The sequence below is a fragment of the Lynx canadensis genome, chromosome A2 (assembly GCF_007474595.2).
Source record: "Lynx canadensis isolate LIC74 chromosome A2, mLynCan4.pri.v2, whole genome shotgun sequence".
NCBI classification, from domain to species: domain Eukaryota; kingdom Metazoa; phylum Chordata; class Mammalia; order Carnivora; family Felidae; genus Lynx; species Lynx canadensis.
This window is the reverse complement of record NC_044304.2, coordinates 84,403,301-84,423,211: the sequence shown is the minus strand read 5'-3', so window position 1 is coordinate 84,423,211 and position 19,911 is coordinate 84,403,301. Positions and strand designations below refer to the sequence as shown.

Genomic DNA, 19,911 nt, shown 5'->3' with positions numbered 1-19,911 from the left:
AGAACAATTTGTTGAAGAGACTGACTTTATTCCATTGGATATTCTTTCCTGCTTTGTCAAAGATTAGTTGGCCATATGTTTTGTGGTCCGTTTCTGGGTTCTCTATTCTGTTCCATTGATCTGAGTGTCTGTTCCAGTTCTTTAAGGTGTAAGGTTAGGTTGTGTATCTGAGACCTTTCTTCATTCTTTAGGAAGGCCTGGATTGCTATGTACTTTCCTCTTATGAACATGTTTACTGTGTCCCATAGGTTTGGGGCTGTGGTGTTATCATTTTCATTGGCTTCCATGTACTTTTTAATTTCCTCTTTAACTTCTTGGTTAGCCCATTCATTCTTTAGTAGGATGTTATTTAGTGTCCAAGTATTTGTTATCCTTCCAAATTTTTTCTTGTGTTTGACTTCATGTTTCATAGCATTATAGTCTGAAAATATGAATGGTATGGTCTCAATCTCTTTGTTCTTGTTTTGACTGATTTGTGAGGACTGATTTGTGTCCTCACATGATCTATTGTGGAGAATGTTCCATGTGCACTTGAGAAGAATGTATATTCTGCTGCTTTATGATGAAATGTTCTGAATATATATCTTAAGTCCATTTGGTCTAGTGTGTCTTTCAAAGCCATTGTTCCCTTATTGATTTTCTCTTTAGATAATCTATCCAATGTTGTAAGTGGGGTGTTGAAGTCCCCTACTATTATGATATTATCAATGAGTTTCTGTATGCTTGTGATTAATTGATTTATATATTTGGGTGTCTCACGTTTGGAGAATAAATGTTTACAATTGTTAGATCTTCTTGGTGTATAGGTTCCATAATTATGATATAATGCCCTTCTTAATACTTTGTTACAGTCTTTATTTTAAAATCTTGATTGTCTATATAAGTATGGCTACTCTGGCTTTCTTTTGATAACTGTTAGCAAGATAGATAATTGTCCATCCCCTTACTTTCAATCTGAAGGTGTCCTTAAGTCTACAATGGTTCTCTTGTAAACTGCATATGGATCTTGTTTTCTTATCCATTCTATTACCCTATGTCTTTTGGAGCATTTAGTTCACTGACATTTAGAAAGATGTGAATTTATTGCCATTCTATTCCCTGTAGAATTAGATTTCTGGTGATGTTCTCTGGTCGTTTCTAGTCTTTTTGCTTTTGGTCTTTTTTTTTTGTCTTTTTTCCCTTCAGAGAGTCCCCCTTAAAATTTCTTGCAGGCCTGGTTTAGTGGTCACAAACTCCTTTTGTTTTTGTGTCTGGTAAACTTTTTATCTCTCTTTCTATTTTGAATGACAGCCTTGCTGGATAAAGAATTATTGGCTGCATATTTTTTCTGATTCAGCACATTGAATATATCCTGCCACTCCTTTCTGGCCTGCCAAGTTTCTGTGTATAGGTCTGCTGTGAATCTGATCTGTCTTCCCTTATAAGTTAAGGACTTTTTTCCCCTTGCTGATTTTATGATTCTTTTCTTGCCTGAGTATTTTGTGAATTTGACTCTGATATGCCTTGTTGATGGTTTCTGTTGAATCTAATGGGAGTTCTCTGTGCTTCCTGGATTGTGATGTCTGTGTTTTCCCCAGGTTAGGAAAGTTTTCTGCTATGATTTGCTCACATAAACCTTCTATCCCTTTTTCTGTCTCTTCATCTTCTGGGAATCCTATGATTCAGATGTTATTCCTTTTTAATGAGTCACTGAGTTCTTTAATTCTTATGTCATGCTCTTTTGCCTTAGTTTCCCTCTTTTATTCTGCTTCATTATTCTCCATAGGTTTGTCCTCTATATTGCTGATTTGCTGCTCTGCTTTATCCCTCCTTGCCACCATGGCATCCATTTGAAATTTGCAGCTCAGTTATAGCATTTTTAATTTCATCCTGACTAGATTTTACTTCTTTTATCTCTGCAGATAGGGGTTCTATGCTTTTTTCAACCCCAGATAGTATTCTTATTATTGTGATTCTAATTTGTGGTTCAGTCATCTTGACTGTATCTGTTTGATTAATTCCCTGGCTGTCATTTCTTCCTGTTCTTTCATTTGGGGTGAATTCCTTCATTTTGTGATTTTGAAGGAAGAGAAAGTATTAATAAAATAAAAATAATAATTAAAAATAAGAAATTAAAAACAACACAAAAAATCAAATAAAGGATGCTAGCTCCTAGGTGTGTTTTTGTCTGGTTGTTGAAGAAGCTTGATAGAATAGAGAGAGAGAAAAAGGTGGGGGGAGAAGATAGGAAAAGAAAAGGGAAGGAAAGGAAAGGAAAGAAAAAAAACAGGAAGAAAAAAGAAAAATGTGTGAAAATTTAAAAAAATGAATACAATAAAATAGAATAAGATGAATAAATAAAATAGGGTTTAAAAAATTACCATAAAGTAAAAATATAGTAGAAAAAATTAAAGTCTTTTTTATAAAAATTGAAAATGATAATGAATTTTTTCTTTCTGTATTCAAGAATAAAAAAAGAAAAAGAAAAAAATTGGATTGATGGACCAGCAAAAAGAATGAAATATGATTGAAAGTACATCCAATTTCCCCTAGTAGTCAAACTATGAAGTACTTTATAGTCTTTATACTAAGCAGGTGAAGAGATTTGTGTGTTCCAGTAGAGCATGGTGGCCCAGTTGGGAAGGTCTTGGTGTAGCGGCTCCATTCTCCACTAGATGGTGCTACTTAGTTTACCGAGATGGATTGTTGTGGCATGTGTAGGCATGTGTGTGCATGTGTAGGAGGGGTGATAATGGCTTCACACAGCCACCCAGTCTCTAGTATCAGAACTTTGTGCTCTTGCCCACTGGCAATCAAGCTCCCCTCCTTTTTCTCCTGCTTCCATATACTCCCTGCTTCTACACTGTTCATGACCAAGCCATCAGCCTGCCAGGCTGCACCTCCCTCCGGAGTTTTATCTTAGATGGGGCTGTGTTTCCAAACCCCTCATTTCTGAGTGCCCTGTAGCTTTGACCCACTCAAACCCTCTGGGGGAGCATCTCTCTGAGCAATGGCTGGGTGCCAGCCTCCCCCCTGGAATGTTCATTTGGCTGTGCTGCTCTACATGCACAGAGACTGTGGCCGGTGGAAGCCCACCCCAGAAAAATTTTGTGCAATTGTGTAGCAGCTGTGGTTCAGGGATTATGTAAACCACAACACCATCTGACGCCAGGCTTCAGTGAACCGTTAATGTCCTTGTTCCAACCCCAGCGAATGTGGCTGTTCTCCAGGGTCTGCTGAGACCTCTGCCTGGGGGAAGGCCGCTCGGCCCCTACCACATGTCCTCCCAGCAGGGAAACCACCTCTCCTTGTGTGTTCTAAGAACCCCTTGGATCTCACTGTCTGCTCCTGGGGATTCACCCTTTCCACCAGTGGTCCACCAGGTATTGAGCTGCCAAGTTTCAGACTCTGAGCTCTCCTGTTTATAGCATCTTAATGGAATTTAAACCTTCTCCTTTCTCCTTTATCCCTTTTTTGTTCAGTCCTTTGAAGTCCCTTTCTCCTTTTCCCTTTTTTGTTCAGTCTACTCTTTCTCTTTCTCTCTGGCTGCTTTTGGCGGGGGGTGGGGGGAGGGAGAGTGCTTTTCCTATACTCTCCCCCAGTCTCAGTCCTCTGTCAGTAAGCGAACCAGCTCCCTAAACTCTGTGGCTTCTCTCTCCTCCAGTTCACCTCTCTGTGCCAAGTACCTGCCAAGTTCTGTGGTTCAAGTTGTGCAGATTGTTGTGTTAATCCTCAAATTAGTTTTCTAAGTGTGCAAGATGGTTTGGTGGTATTCTAGCTGCATTTCAGGGCTGAGAGAGGCAAAAAAAAAAAGTTCCATGCTGCTCTGCCTTCTTGGCCCCTCCCTCCTGAGCCCACCCATTTTTAACACTGCTGAATATTTTCTTCTTATTTTGCATGCTAAGTTACTCTAAACAAACAAAGTTGTTTGTTGTGTGTTGGGCTTTTTGTTTGGTTTTTGTTTTTGTTTTTATACTTGTTTTTGTTGTATAGGAAATGATCTTGATGCAATAGTTTCTTCTGAGTATACATCCAGGGGCAGTGCCACAGGTCTTAAAACAGAAAGTCTCAGAAAATCTTAGTTTATCAAATAACCTAATTTATCTATTTAAAAATACACAGTGAGAAGTTAGGAGAAAGTGAGTGAGTATGTTTATAAACTTAGGACTGAGTGGAAGCCCTACTATCCCTGAATCATATTGCCTGTCAATCATTTTGTTGCAACAGCTTTCCCTGTTGATGGTGAAGATAGTAAGACCAGAGCTGAGGTTTGAGCAAGGGGGTCCAAAGTACAGAGGATGCTTGGCATCAAAATCTTCCCTTGTTGTATTGGAGAGACACAGAGGAAAGTATGTCTGGCTACAGCTGTAGAGAACCAGTGACCTGATAGATAGCCAGGCCTTTGGTTTTTGTTTTTTTCTGCATGCTATTGGCAGGGGAAAATGGGATACTGCTACGTCTCATATAAATGTATTACACATATGTAGGGACTCATATGTGCCTTCCTATTTTGGTAATTTTGTACCTTTCTGTTTTGTACCTTCCTATTTTCACCAAATTCTCTAGTTTTTGTCTAACATGTCACACAAACTACTTCCTTCCTTAACACTTAGTTTCTCTCCCTATTATCTCTCTTATAACCAAAGCTGAATATTCTTTTTTGTTAATTGAAGTATAATTGACATATACCATTACATTTGTTTTAAGATTACAACATATTTGTACATACTGTACCATAAAATAAGTCTAGTTCACATCGGTCACTGACATAGTTACAAAACCTTTTTCTTAGATAAGAGTTTATAAATTTATACTCATATCAGCTTTAAAATATGAAGTACCATAACATTAACTCTAGTCACCATCCTGTACATTACATCCCCATGACTTAAGCATTTTATAACTGGAAGATTGTACCCTTCAACCTCCTTCAGCCATTTCAATAACACCCCCCATACACAACCCACCTCTGGCAATCAGCAATCTTTATATCTGTGAGATGGGCATTCATTCATTCATTCATTCCACGTATAAATGAATCCTACATTGTTTGTCTTTCTCTGACTTACTTATTTCACTTAGCATAATGCCCTAAAGGTCTATCCAGGTCACAAATGCAAGATTTAATCTTTTATGATTGAAAAATATTCTGTTATATGTGTGTATATCTTCTTTGTTCATTCATCCATTGATGGACACTTAGGTTGTTTCTACATCTTGGCCATTGAAAGTAATGCTGCAGTAAACATAGGAGTTCAGATCTTTCTCATTAGTATTTTTATTTTCTTCAGAAAATATCCAGTAGTGGAATAGGATCATGTGGTAGTTCTATTTTTAATTTTTTGAGGTAACTCCATACTATTTTTCATAGTGGCTGCACCACTACCAACACAGTACAATAGTTCCCTTTTATACACATCTCTCCAACACTTATTATTTCTTGTCTTTTCGATTTTTGGGTTCTGACAGGTGTGAGGTGGTATCTCACTGTGGTTTTGGTTTGCATTTCCCTGATGGTTACGGATGTTGAGCATCTTGTCATGTACTTGTTGGCCAGCTGTATGTCTTCTTTATCAAAATGTCTAGGGGCGCCTGGGTGGCGCAGTCGGTTAAGCGTCCGACTTCAGCCAGGTCACGATCTCGCGGTCCGTGTGTTCGAGCCCCGCGTCAGGCTCTGGGCTGATGGCTCAGAGCCTGGAGCCTGTTTCCGATTCTGTGTCTCCCTCTCTCTCTGCCCCCTCCCTGTTCATGCTCTGTCTCTCTCTGTCCCAAAAATAAATAAAAGGTTGAAAAAAAAATTTAAAAAAAAAAATGTCTATTCAGATCTTCTGTCCATTTTTAAATTGGATTCTTCATTTTGTTCATGTAGTTGTTGTGTTATTTATTTATTTATTTCAAATTTGTATGTAAATTCTATTTAGGTAACATATACTGTAATATTGGTGTCTGGAGTAGAATTTAGTGATTCATCACTTACATAGAACACCCACTGTTCAACATAACAAGTGCCTTCTTTAATGCCCGCACCCATTTAGCTCATGGGTGGTGATGTCCCCCATGAGTCCATGTGTCCATGTCAGGCTCTGTGCTAACAAGGAGCCTGCTTGGGATTCTCTCTCTCCCTCTTTCTCTGCCCCTCTTCTGATTGCTCACTCTCTCTCAAAATAAATAAAGAAACATTAAAAAAATGAGTTTCTTAAGGTTTGTCTCCATCCTTTTTCCCCCTTCCCCTATGTTCATCTGTTTTGCTCATTAAATTCCATGTCTGATTGAAATCATATAGTATTTGTCTTTTTCTGAAGAGCTTATTTTGCTTAGTATAATATACTGTAGTTCAATCCACATCATTGCAAAAGGCAAAATTTCACTCTTTTTGATGGCCAAGTAATATTCCTTTGTGTGTGTGTGTGTGTGTGTGTGTGTGTGTGTACACACACAAACATACATGTATACTACATCTTCTTTACCTGTTCATCAGTGGACTTTTGGGCTCTTTCCATAATCAGGCTACTGTTCATAATGTTGCTATAAACATTGGGGTGCATGTGCCCCTTCAAATCTGTATTTTTGTATCCATTGGTAAATACCTAATACTGCAATTGCTGGACCATAAGGTAGTTCTATTTTTAACTTTTCAAGGAACCTCGATACTGTTTTCCAGAATGGCTGTACCAGTTTTCATTCTTACCAATAGTATAAGAGGGTTCCCCTTTCTCCACCCTGGCCAACTTCTATTCTTTCCTGTGTTGTTAATTTCAGCCATTCTGACATGTGTGAGGTGGTACCTCATCATGGGTTTGATTTGTATTTCCCTGATGATGAATGATGTTGAGCATAATTTCATGAGCGTGTTGGCCATCTGGATGTCTTCTTAGGGAAAAATGTCTATTCATGCCTTCTGCCCATTTCTTAACTGGATTATTTGGTTTTTGGGGGTGTTGAGCTTGATAAGTTCTTTATAGATTATTGGCACTAACTCTTTATCAGATATGTCATTTGCAAACGTCTTCTCCCATTCCATAGGCTGCCTTTTAGTTTTGTTGATTTTTTCTTCACTGGGAAGAAGGTTTTTATCTTGATCAAGTCCCAGTAGTTCCTTTTTGCTTTTGTTTCCCTTTCTTGTGGAGGCTTGTCTAGTAAGAAGTTGCTGCAGCCAAGGTCAAAGAGGTTGGTGCCTGTGTTCTCCTCTAGAATTTTCATGGTTTCCTGCCTCATATTCAGGTGTTTTATCCATTTTGAATTTATTTTTGTGTGTGGTGTAAGAAAGTAGTCCAGTTTCATTTTCCTGAATGATGCTGTTCAATTTTCCTAACACCATTTTTTGGAGAGACTATTTTTTCCATTGGATATTTTTTCCTGCTTTCTGGAAGATTAGTTGACCATATAGTTGGGGGTCTATTTCTGGGCTTTCTGTTCTCTTCCATTAATGTATGTGTCTGTTTTTGTGCCAGTACCATACTGTCTTGATGACTACAGCTTTGTAATATAGCTTGAAGTTTGGAATTGTGATGCCTCCAGTTTTGTTTTTCTTTTTCAAGATTCTTTGGATACTTGGGGTCTTTAGAGGTTCCATACACATTTTAGGATTGTTTGCTCTAGCTCTATCTGTTGGTATTTTGATAGGGATTGCATTAAATATGTAGATTACTTTGAATGGTATAGACATGTTCACAATATTTGTTCTTCCAATCCATGAACATGGAATGTTTTTCCATTTCTTTGTGTCATCTTCAGTTTCTTTCATAAGTGTCCTATAGTTTTCAGAGTACAGATCTTTTACCTCTTTGGTTAGTTTATTCCTAGGTATCTTATGGTATTTGGTGCAGTTGTATATGGGATAGATTCCTTGATTTATCTTTCTGCTGCTTCATTATTGATGTAGAGAAATGTAAGAAATTTCTGTATGTTGATTTTATATCCTGCAACTTTGCTGAATTTGTGTATCAGTTTGAGCAATATTTTTGGTGAAGCCATTCAGGTTGTCTTTAAAAAATTTTTTTTGAATGTTTATTTATTTTTTAGAGAGAGAAAGAAAGTGTGTGTGTGAACAGAGGAGGGGCAGAGTGAGAGGGAGACAGAGGATCCTAAACAGGCTCTGTGCTGACATCAGAGATCCTGATGTGGGCTTGAACTCACAATCCACAAGATTGTGACATGAGCTAAAATCAGATGTTTAACTGATTGAGCCACCCAGATGCCCCATTTAGGTTTTCTATATACAGTATCATGTCATCTGCAAATAGTGAAAGTTTGACTTCTTCTTTTTCAATTTGAATGCCTTTTATTTCTTTATGTTGTCTGATGGCTGAGGCTAGAACTTCTAGTACTGTGTGTTAAATAACAGTGATGAGAGTGAACGTAGGTGTCTTGTTCCTGAATATAGAGGAAAAGCGCTCAGTTTTTCCCCATTAAGGATATTAGCAGTGGGTCATCCCTATATGGCCTTTTTGATGTTGAGGTATGTTCCATCTATCCCTACTTTGTTGAGGGTTTTTATCAAAATGGATGCTGTTTTGTCATATGCTTTTTCTGCATCTATTGAGAGGATCATATGCTTCTTATCCTTTTTGTATTAACGTGATATATCACCTTGATTGATTTGTGAATACTGAACCAGCCCTGTAGCCCAGGAATAAATCCCACTTGATCATGGTGAATAATTCTTTTAATGTTCTGTTGGATTCTATTTGTTAGGATCTTGTTGAGAATTTTTGCATCCATGTGAATTAGGGATATTGGCCTAATTCTCCTTTTTAGTGAGGTCTTTGGTTTTGGAATCAAGATAATGCTGGCCTTGTAGAATGAGTTTGTAAGCTTTCCTTTCATTTCTATTTGTTGGAACAGTTTGAGGATAGTAGGTATTAACTTTTCTTTAAATGTCTGGTAGAATTCCCCTGGGAAGTGCTTTGTTTGTTTGTTTGTTTGTTTGTTTTTTGCTTGATTTGTATGAGTTCTTTATATATTTGGATATTAATCCCTTATCAGATAAATGATTTGCAAATATTTTCTCCCTTTCTGTAGGCTGCCTTTTGATGGTTTCCTTTGCTGTGCAGAAGGTTTTTAGTTTGATGTAGTTGACTTGTTTATTTTTGCTTTTGTTGCCTTTACTGTTGATTTCAGATCCAAAAAAATCATTGTCAAGACTTATAGCATGGAGCTTTTTGTCTATGTTTTCATCTGAGAGTTTTATGGTTTCAGGTCTTACATTCAAATATTTAACCCATTTTGAGTTAATTTTCATGCATGTTTTAAGAAAGCAGTTCAGTCTCATTCTTTTGCATGTGGTTATATATTTTTCTCAACACAGTCTCTCTTATAAAGAGACTATCCTTTCCTTTTGATCTCTATGTTTGTTTTTATGCCAATACCATACTGTTTTGGTTACTGTATCTTTGTAATATAGATTGATATCAGGAAGTATGATGCCTTCAGTTTTGTTTTTATTTCTCAGTATTGCTTTGGCTATTCTCTGGTTCCACACAAATGTTAAGATTATTTATTCTATTTCTGTGAAAAATGCCATTGGAATTTTGATAGGTATTTCATTGAATCTATAGACTGCTTTAGGTACTATGAACATTTTAACAATATTCTCCTAATCCGTGAGCATGGAGTATCTTTCCCTTTGTGTTTCCTTCAATTTCTTTCATTAATGTCAGATAGTTTTTACTGTACAGATCTTGCACCTCCTTGTTTAAATTTATTCCTAGGTATTTTATTTTTGTTGATGCAATTGTAAATAGGATTGTCTTCTTAATTTCTCTTTATGATAGTGAAGGTTTTACTTCTTGCTTCTAATTTGGATGCCTTTTATTTCTTTTTCTTGCCTAATTTTGTGGCCTGGACTTCCAATACTATGTTGACTAAAACAGATGAGAGGGGGCATTCTTGTATTGCTCTTGATCTTAGAGGAAACTGTTGAGTATAATGCTAGCTGTGCTGTTATCGCATATAGGCTTTGTTATGTTGAGATATGTTCCCTTTGTGTCCACTTTGTTGAGAGTTTTAATCACTAATCGATGTTGCATTTTGTTGTGTCTATTGAAATGATCATGATTATTATTCTTCATTTTGTTAATGTACTATGGCATATCATATTGCTTGATTTGCAAATGTTGAATCATTCTTGAATTATTTAAATAAATCCCACTTGTTCATGATGTATGATTCTTTTAATGTATTTTTGAATTTGGTTTGTTGAGGATTTTTGAATTTATGTTCATCAGACATTTGGGTCTATATTTTGTTTTCTTGTGGCATCCTTGTCTCGTTTTGGTATGAAGATAATTCTGGCTTTGTAAAATGAGGTTGGAAGTGTCCTTACTTCTATTTTTTGGAAGAGTTTGAGAAGGATTAGTAATAATTCTTCTTGAAATGTTTGGTAGAATTTACCAGTGAAGCTGTCTTGTTCTGGAATTTTGTTGGGAGGTTTTTGATTACTGATTTACTCTTCTTACTAGTAACTAGTCTTTTTACACTTTGTATATCATCATGATTCAGTCTTGGTAGGTAGTATAGTAATAGGAATTCATCAATTTCTTCTAGGTTTGTCCAATTTGTTGACATATAATTGTTAATAATAGTCTCATGATCCTATGTATTTCTGTGGTATCCACTGTAAATTTTGTCTTTCATTCTCATTTTGAGTTCTCTCTTTTTTTAATTGGTTCATCTAGCTAAAAGTTTGTTAGTTTTTCTCGTTTCAGAGTATGAGTCCTTCCTATCATTGATTGTTTCTATTTTATTTTTTTTTCTTTATTTCATTTATTTATGCTCTGGTCTTTGTTATTTTCTTTCTTCTGCTAATTTTTGGCTTTATTTATTCTTTTTTTAGTTAAGATGTAATTAGGTTTATATTTGAGATATTTGTCTCTTGATGTAGACATTGGTATGAACTTCCCTTCTAGAACTGCTCTAATTGCATCCCATACATTTGTGTTTGTTTTATTTCATTTTGTTTCATTTTCATTTGTTTCAAGGAAAATTTTTAAAAAATTTCTTTTGATGTCTTTGATCCATTGGTTGTTCAGTAGTATATTGTTTAATTTCCACATGTTTGTAAGTTTTCTGGTTTTCTTCTTATAATTGATTTCTGGTTTTATACCACTGTGGTCAGAAAAGATATTGATATGATTTCTAAGTTTAAAATTTATTTACACTTGTTTTGTGGCCTAACATATGTCTATCCTGGAGAATATTCCATGTGCATTTGAGAAGAATATGTGTTTTATTTCTTTTGGATGGAGTGTTCTGTATATAAAAATTAAGTTCCATCTGGTCTAAGGCCAATGTTTCTGTCTGGATGACCTATTCATTTAGGTAAATGGAGTATGAAAGTCTGCTACTTTATTATATTGGTGTCTATTTTTCTTTTTAGGTCTGTTAAAGTTTGTTTTGCATTTTTATATGTTCTTATATTGGGTGTATAAATATTTGTAAATGTTATATCCTTTTGTTGGATTGACCCCTTTATTATATGATGTCCTTCTTTGATGTTTATTATAGTCTTCATCTTAAATCTATTTTGTCTGTGTAGGGGTGCCTAGATGGCTCAGTTGGTTAAGCTTCTGACTTCAGCTCAGGTCATGATCTCACGGTTCATGGGTTTAAGCCCTGCATTGGGCTGTGTGCTGACAGCTCCAAGTCTGGAGCCTGCTTCAGATTCTGTCTCCCTCTGTCTCTGCCCCTCCCCCGCTCGTGCACGTGCTCGCTCTGTCTCAAAAATGAATAAACATTAAAAAAATTAAAAATAAAATCTTTTTGTCTGCTATAACTACTTCAACTTTCTTTTGGTTTCCATTTGCATGATATATCATTTTCCATCCCTTCATTTTTAGTCTCTGTGTGTCCTTATATCTGAAGTGAATTTTTTTGTAGGTAGCCTGTATCTTGGTCTTGTTTTTATTTTTTAAATCCACTCAGACACTCTGTCTCATGGTTCTAAAATTTAGTCCAATTACATTTGAAGTATTTATTGATAGGTATGTACTCTTTGCCATTCTGTTCATTGTTTTCTGGCTATTTTATAGTTCTTCTCTGTACCTTTCTTCTCTTGCTCTCTTCTGTTGTAAATTGATGACTTTCAGAATGGTATGTTTAGATTTCTTACTCTTTATTTTATGTGTATCTACTAGAGGTTTTTGCTTTGTAGTTATCATACTGACATATAAATACTTCTATTTATAACAGCTTAAGTTGATAAGAACTTAAGTTTGAATGCATTTTTAAAGCTCCATATTTTTATGTGTTTTTTTGGCATCACGTTTTACCTCTTTTTAATCTTGTGTGCCCTTTAGTTATTATAGTTTTACTTTTGACTTTTAATCTTTATACTAGCATTAATAGTGAATAATCAATTACCTTTACCATCCATACATTTATCTGTGTGGTTTATACTTTTATAAGTTTTATTGTTACTAATTAGCACCCTTTCTTTTCATCTTAAATTCCCTCTCAGATTTTTTATAAAGCCACTTTAGTAGCGATGAACTCCTTTTGCTTTTGTCTGGAAAATTCTGTATCTCGTCTGAATGATAACTTTGATTTTAGGTAGAATATTCTTGGTTGGGATTTTTTGAGCATTTTGAATATATTGTGCCATTTCTTTTTGGTCTGCAAATTTTCTGCTGAGAATTCTGATAACTTTATGGGGGGAGGGGACAGTTCCCTTATACATAACAAATAGTTTTTATTTTGTGCCTTTAAGATTCTCTTCTTGTCTTAAACTTTTAACATTTAATTGTAATGTACCTTAGTGAGAATTTCCTTGAGTTCATCTTATTTGGAACTTTATGGGCTTTCTAGCTCTGGATGGCTATTCTTCCCTAGGTTAGGTTAGTTTTAAACCTATATATATATATATATATATATATATATATATATATATATATAATTTATTTATTTTTGAGAGAGATGGAGTGAGCAGGGGAGAGGTAGAGAAAGAGAGAGAAAATCCCAAGCAGGCTTTGCTCTGTCAGCGCACAGCTCAACATAGGGCTTGATCCCACAAACAATGAGATCATCACCTGAGCTGAAATAGAGAGTCAGATGCTCAACCAACTGAGCCACCCAGGTGCCCCTAAGCCTATATTTCTTTAAATAATTGTTTTCTGTACCTTCTTTTTCTCCTTTCCTCTGGGCCCCCTCTAATGCAAATATTAGCCTGCTTGATGTTGTCCCTTAAGTCCTTTAAGGTATCTTCCCTTGTTTTAATTTTTGTTTTTCCTTTTGCAGTTCTGATTAGGGTGAGTTCCTCTGCCCTGTCTTGGAGTTCATTGATCCTTTCTTCTACTCCATCTTATCTTCTAGTCTTCTGTTGAACCCTTCTCATGTACTTTCAGTACACTTATTCTTTACTTCTGTAACTTCTGTTTGATACTTTTATCTTCTCTTTAATGAAGTTCACTGTGTTCATCCATTTTTCTGGGTTTTTTGAGCATCTTTATGACAGTGTCTTTGACCTCTTTATCAGGTAAATTACTTATCTCCATTTTATTAAGGAATTTTTCCTGAAGTTGTATTTTTTAAAATTTGGAACATATTCTTTTGTTTCTTCATTTTGCTTGACTTTCTGTGACAGTTTCTATGCATTAGATGAAATAGCCACCTCTCTGATTTGAAGGAGTATCTTCCTGTAGATGACCCTTATTGTTCAACCCTGCCCCTAACTTTTGGTCATCTCTTAAATCTGTGATTTTCCAAGGAGCCTATTTTATTTTTTAATGACTCCCAGTAGATGAAGGTGTGCCAAGACATGTCAGTGTCAAAAAGGGGAGGATCTCAGTAGGCATCTGTATTCAGGCAGACTGGACCCAGACCCTCAGGCAGCAGCAGCTTTTAAGGTCTGGAAATATATACAGTCTTGTGGAACTGCAAATGTATATACTGCTGGCCCTGAAGCCAAGTACTCTAGGTATCAACTGGGTAGCAGCCAAAAAAAAAATCTCCAGATGGATTTTAACATAGCACTAGTGGGCCTGCTACTCTCCAGGGAGAGAAGCTGGTGGGTGCTATCTTTGTGTCCTCTGCCTTGCTCTAGTCAATAGGCATCAATTTCAACCTCCTTACCATGCCTCTGAGTGCCAGTAGCTCCCAGAGGGGAGCTTTTACACAAATCTAGTGCCCTGATTTCTGCAGCGCTGCCCAGGAAACACCCTTTGATTACCTGGTCTGGTGTCTGGGGCAGTTTATGTGCCTGGATTCCATAGGCCTGAAACAATCAGGAGATATTTGTTGACAGATTACCATTCCCAGAGCATTGGACAGACAACAGGCTGACACATAACCCAGTTTATCTGAGAAAGAGCTCAATTTGTCCAGGAGCTCTGGCCTGAGGGACAAGCTTTAGGTTTGGCACGTATCTAGGAGCCTATGGAGGTGTTCTCAAGGAACATGCCAATGAAGGTCAACTTTGAGTTCTCTCTGCCTTTCCTTTAATTACAAATAATGTTGTGTAGCTCAGACATTGATAATGGGTTAAAAGATTGACAGATTATTGCACTTGCACATATCAGACACAAACATCCAGTACTTTCACAGTGGATATTCAGGGATAACCAATTTGTCTGTAGCTTCATTTTTTTTTCTAAATGATATCCCCTTTATCTTTTTGTTCCTGAGATAAAAGCTATAGAGATTTTATTTCTTCATGCACTTGTCTGCAACAATAAGCATTAACACATTTTTAGATGTTGTAGGTTGTCTAACTTATGTTAACACTTTTGCAGATGCTGTAGATTTTCAAATTTAGGGTATGAACAACCATGCTTTGTGTGGTGGTGAGGAAAGATAGTTTGGAATGAAAATGTATAATTATAAATATTAGAACACACATGCATTTAAACAATACTAAAGACCCAGAAGTGAAAATATTTTTGTGATACCTAAATGTGGTGAGAGGATATTCTTTATGAAGATTTTAAAGTCTGAATCATTGATTGGATATCCAGATCTTGTGTGAGGTGGCTACGTATGTTTTTCATCCAATTCTTTAGTCCTACTTTGTTCAAGAATTAATTTCCTTCATATATCTCTTAGATCAACATGTCCACTTTTACATATAAGATGTCCAGAATCTAATCCTACATGTCACTAGCTTACAGGGATACCTTCCACCCCCCCCCCCTTCAATTAAATGTAAAGGCACTAAATCAGTACACTTTTGAGATTTTCTAATGATCCCTCCAAACTGGCAGTGTCTTTGGATTTTCATTATTTGCCCTGGAAGGTAACATGAGGAAAACAAGTTACTTTTAATCAATGTTCATATCCAAACCAGTTACTACTACTTTGTCCTATAAACCACTGTGTATAAAACACAAGACAATGTGGTACATCTTCCCTTTCTGTGAGGAACTTTTTAGGAGGATTAGTTCTCTCCAATAAGTGAACCCTTGCTGAAGAAAGCAAGATTACTTACCAGTATGTCTCCTCATAGAAAGGAAAAATCCTTCAGTTTAGAGCTCAAGTCCTGCTTCTGCAGAGGATGAAACAAAATATCGTTTTTTTGTTTGTTTGTTTTTCCTCCTATTTGCTTAAAAATTTAGCCTAGGAGAAAGTTGTCATGATTGAATTCAGAAAGCATATGCCAGAAGGAAATAGAGATTCAGATGGAATATTAAATTAGGGTGAATGCTTTGTGTCACAAGAACCATGAAAAACACAGGAATTTGAGGAAGAACATATTTTAATGTTTGAGACCAGTCTTTCCGAGGTGACAAGGGAAATAAGAACTATTACAACAAATAAGTATTAACACAATTCAATCCTTGATAATCTTTCGTATGATAATTCCTTTATAGTCATTTACATCTCTTAATGCTAGCACAGGATTCTGAAGTTGCCAAGCATAAGTTGCATGTAACTGAGCAGAAAGATCACAATCTCCCCGTATTGCTAGAAGAGCTTCAGGATGTGGAAGATGACAAAGTTCTTAACCATGAAGAGCCAAAATGTGCTAAAAATAATGTCCATTTGCATAATTAGTGATAAAATGTAAGCCCATTTGCTATAAAGTAAGAAAATGGTTACAATGCCTGCTGTTGCTGTACAAAGGATTCCACAGAGAAAGAAACTTAAGTAATATATAATGAATGGCTCTTAAGGCCAATCATTTACTTTCCATTCTTAAATGTCTTTCACAATTGGTGGCGCTCATGAAATGTGATGTACTGACAGTCCTGGCGTCAGTCTATTGCAACGAATAGGGACGCTGATGTTTTCCCTTGATAAAGAAGACAAGCGTTCAGGGTCCAACATTTGTTGAGAATGTGCACTGTGCTGAATTTGCCACCAGGGAACCAGTTGGTGAATCAGTACCAAATAAAAACAATTGGTTCATGCTTGAGCCAGGTCCATAGAAACTGAAATCAATTTGTGAACATGAAGAATTTTAAAAGGCTCCGGTTTTGTGTTCAAAGTATAAATTTTTAATAATATCTTAAAATCAGTTAGAAATATGCTGCTGCTTAGTGCAAAAATAATGCCACCATTTCTTCAACTAGAAGGTGTGTTTCGTAAAAATAAAGCATATTTAATCTTCATTTTGTAGGTCAATAGTAACAATGGTCCTGATGTAGCTGGTACATAAAGTTCGAAACTCATTTACTGCCTGGAAAATAGAAGAAATGTTCTTAATCAGAAAGCAGTGGGAAAATCCCTTACGGATTTTAATCTCGGGGTGCCTGGGTGGCTCAGTTGGTTAAGCCTCCAACTCTTGATTTAGGCTCAGGTCATCAACTCACAGTTGGTGAGATGAAGCCCCGCATCTGGCTCTGTGCTGTCAACACAGAGATCCTCTCTCTACCTCTCCCCCATTCATGCTCAGGCTCTCTCTAAATAAATACATATTAAAAAAAATAATTTCAATCTCCCATAACCTGCCCTAGACAATAATGTATTAATTACTTGTGACTTTTTGTTATAATTAGCTAGAAATAATCAAGAAACAAAATGTCACTGGGGCACCTGGGTGACTCAGTTAAGCCTCTGACTTAGATCACAATCTCACAGGTTTGGGGTTCGAGCGCTGCATGGGGCTCTCTGCTGTCAGCAAAGAGTCTGCTTTGGATCCTCTGTCTTCTCTCTCCCTCTGCCCCTTGCCTGCTCACACTTTCTCTCCCAAAAATAAACATTAAAAAAAATAAAAAAATTAAAAGGATTTTGCACTAAAGCTATATTCGTACTTTCAAAGGTGATAATTTCATTTTTTTATTCCATTCCTCCCAGAACTTAAGATGCAATGTAGTAATCTGCTTGATGCAATGAGTAATCTGCTCATAGGCCTTATTTACTCATTCAGTCTTTGTGTTTTAATTTACATTAGATATCTCAAAACTTGGAGGATATATTGAAAATGGTAGTTGGGTAGACAAATCTAAAAATGTTTGTAGGCTAATTTTATAACCCCTCTTTGGTAAAATGAATACAGGTAATAATTTTTGGTGTATACTTACTTATTTTACTTTCTTTGATCTGCACGCACAGTATGAAATCATAAAAGCAACAAACATCACCACGCCAACACTGAGTAAGGTAATTTCTACCAGGCCAAGAAGGTTGATTTTTCCAGTCACTCTTTTTCTAAACATTTCTGCCTTCTCATCACCAATGGTACCAGTCTGTAATAAAGTTAATGATTAACATGATTTGAATAGATGAGCAAAGCAAAAGACTTAAAACCTTCCACTTACATATCACTCTTTCCTCCAAATGCTTGCATAGGTGTTAGTCATCTGTATGTTTAAGATAAACTAGGAGAATTCACTTTGCATGTCAAAGGCGGCAATAAATGCCAAGGTAGAATACTTAGTGAAATATAATCCTTCCCCCACTTTGCACATGTTATATAGCACTATTGAACATGCTAGGCTTCACTGATCTTCAGAATGACCTTATAACATCCTTTCCAAAAGATGCTCCCTTTAAGTGGCAAGGTTTCAATAGTTTCAATCGCTCTGAAGTTTTATGTACTGCATTCCGCAATTCTGGGGCTAATTGATATCATGGTTTACACTAAAATTATGTCATCAGGGAATAGGATAGACTGCATACACCTATTCTAACCTGGCCTTTATAAGTTTGGTTGACTTTTATTACCAGTATAATATTCACTGAGTCTTGAGTTATTTGGAGTTACATGTATGTATGACTCTTTCTTAAAATAAGCACTATGCCAAGAAAAAGTGCCTAAAGATGCATTTTGAAAATAATCTAAAATGATAGAAATTGCTTTGATTTTCTAAAAGAAAAATACTGAAAACTGATACAACTATGTGATTGGGTTTTCTCAAATATATATATATATTCATCTATATGGGCAATGAAAACATATACAACTTCAAAAACTATACATATATATTTAATTTTGAAACACCAATGAAGTTTACTGTTTTTAATGACTGAGAGATAAAAATACTAACCTCATTAAGCCAAAGAATAGGCACAATATAGTTCCGCTTAAGACCCTTTAATGCCCTGTAATATATATTAAAAGTAATTATGAAAATATATACTAATATATTACACATACACAACAGAAATTTCAACAAGTACTAGTGTAAATATATGTTCAGAAATTAGTTGCTTTTGCAACTTGGTTAAGTTCCTTGATTTCTGTTCCCTGTAACAAGTCATTTGAATGTTAATATAGCTGTTCCTCAGACATTTTCCATGCTTACAAATCTGTTTAATACAGATATATAATTAGATTAACTTTTTCTAAGCACAGATTTTCCCTTTCAACAAATTCTACCCAGGAAGGTAAAATATGAATTCTGGAAACTATGGTCATAGAAGTATCTGGACAGCTAGCAAAATGAGAGATACCACCAAATACTTAAAACATATCAAAATATGTGTAAATATCATTTCTATAAACACTAGGCATAATTATAAATTTAAAAAATTATCATAAGCATTTAATAATTATTTAATGACATTAAGCAAAGAGAAGTTGAAATTTTATATTCTTTCCACTTCTTATAAGAATGTGAGTTAGTCTATGAAAAGAAAATACTACAAAAATCATGCAGTGATAACCTCACTTAAGAGACTTACTCAATTTTCTTTGCTGGTTTGACCAATATGTTGATTTGCAGCCGTTTTGCAAATCGTAAAGTGAATCCAGTTATCTAAAAAGAGAACAAACTACCAACTTTAAACAAAAAGTTGCAATATCCAAACTTACTTTTATTATTATGTAAAATTTAATATGACACTACTTGAAACTTGTGAAATTAATTGGACATATTAAATTATTACATATCTATAATTACATGTGTATATGCAGGCATAAATATGTATGCGGGTATGTGCACACATAATGACTTTGTGCAACAAAATGTCAGGTCTTTAGTTACATATGTGATATTTAACCAAATAGCTATCTATAATTACATGTGTATATGCAGGTATTGCATACACAATTTCTTTGCCCAACCAAATGTCAAGGTTTTAGTTAGATTCATGATAGTTACCTAACATGGTTTTGGTAATCAGCAACATGGAAACACAGAGCTCATATAATTAGATTCTTAAACTACACAAGGCCAAATATATATTCAGTAAAAATCCATGTATCCTCAGTGTAATTATACTAGTTGTATCATTATTTAAAGTGACACATGACTATTAAAATTTTGACATTTCATTTGACTTTTGAAGAGGAAAATATCAAAATCATTTAAAACTTTAAACTGTTGAGTTACAGGAATTTTTATTGATTTTTCTTGGCCCTAAGTGAAATAGATCTTGCCCTGAATTCACATAATACCCATAAAATATCTTTTAATTCCTCATAATACACAGTATCTCTTCATATAAGCAGTATTTACAGTTATAAATTACTGTTTGATGATTATTTTATACATCTCAAATTGTTTTAAGCCAATTAGAATCATTCCCATCATTGGTATTCCTGACCTATGAACCATT

General features: G+C 35.5%; 1 protein-coding gene across 6 annotated transcripts in view; it reads right to left on the bottom strand.

The window, feature by feature from the left end:
- Positions 1–15,650: 15,650 nt before the first annotated feature.
- The window catches only part of CD36 (CD36 molecule), a 75,711-nt gene continuing 71,450 nt past the window's right edge, over positions 15,651–19,911 (bottom strand). For all 6 annotated transcript variants that reach the window (XM_030307848.1, XM_030307847.2, XM_030307849.2 and 3 more), the window contains 4 exons: positions 19,036–19,109; positions 18,399–18,453; positions 17,433–17,597; positions 15,651–16,588 (listed from right to left, as the gene is read on the bottom strand). In XM_030307848.1, coding sequence (XP_030163708.1) covers positions 17,433–17,597; positions 18,399–18,453; positions 19,036–19,109 — 294 coding nt within the window. In that variant the 3' untranslated portion in view covers positions 15,651–16,588. The remainder of the gene's footprint in view (positions 16,589–17,432; positions 17,598–18,398; positions 18,454–19,035; positions 19,110–19,911) is intronic.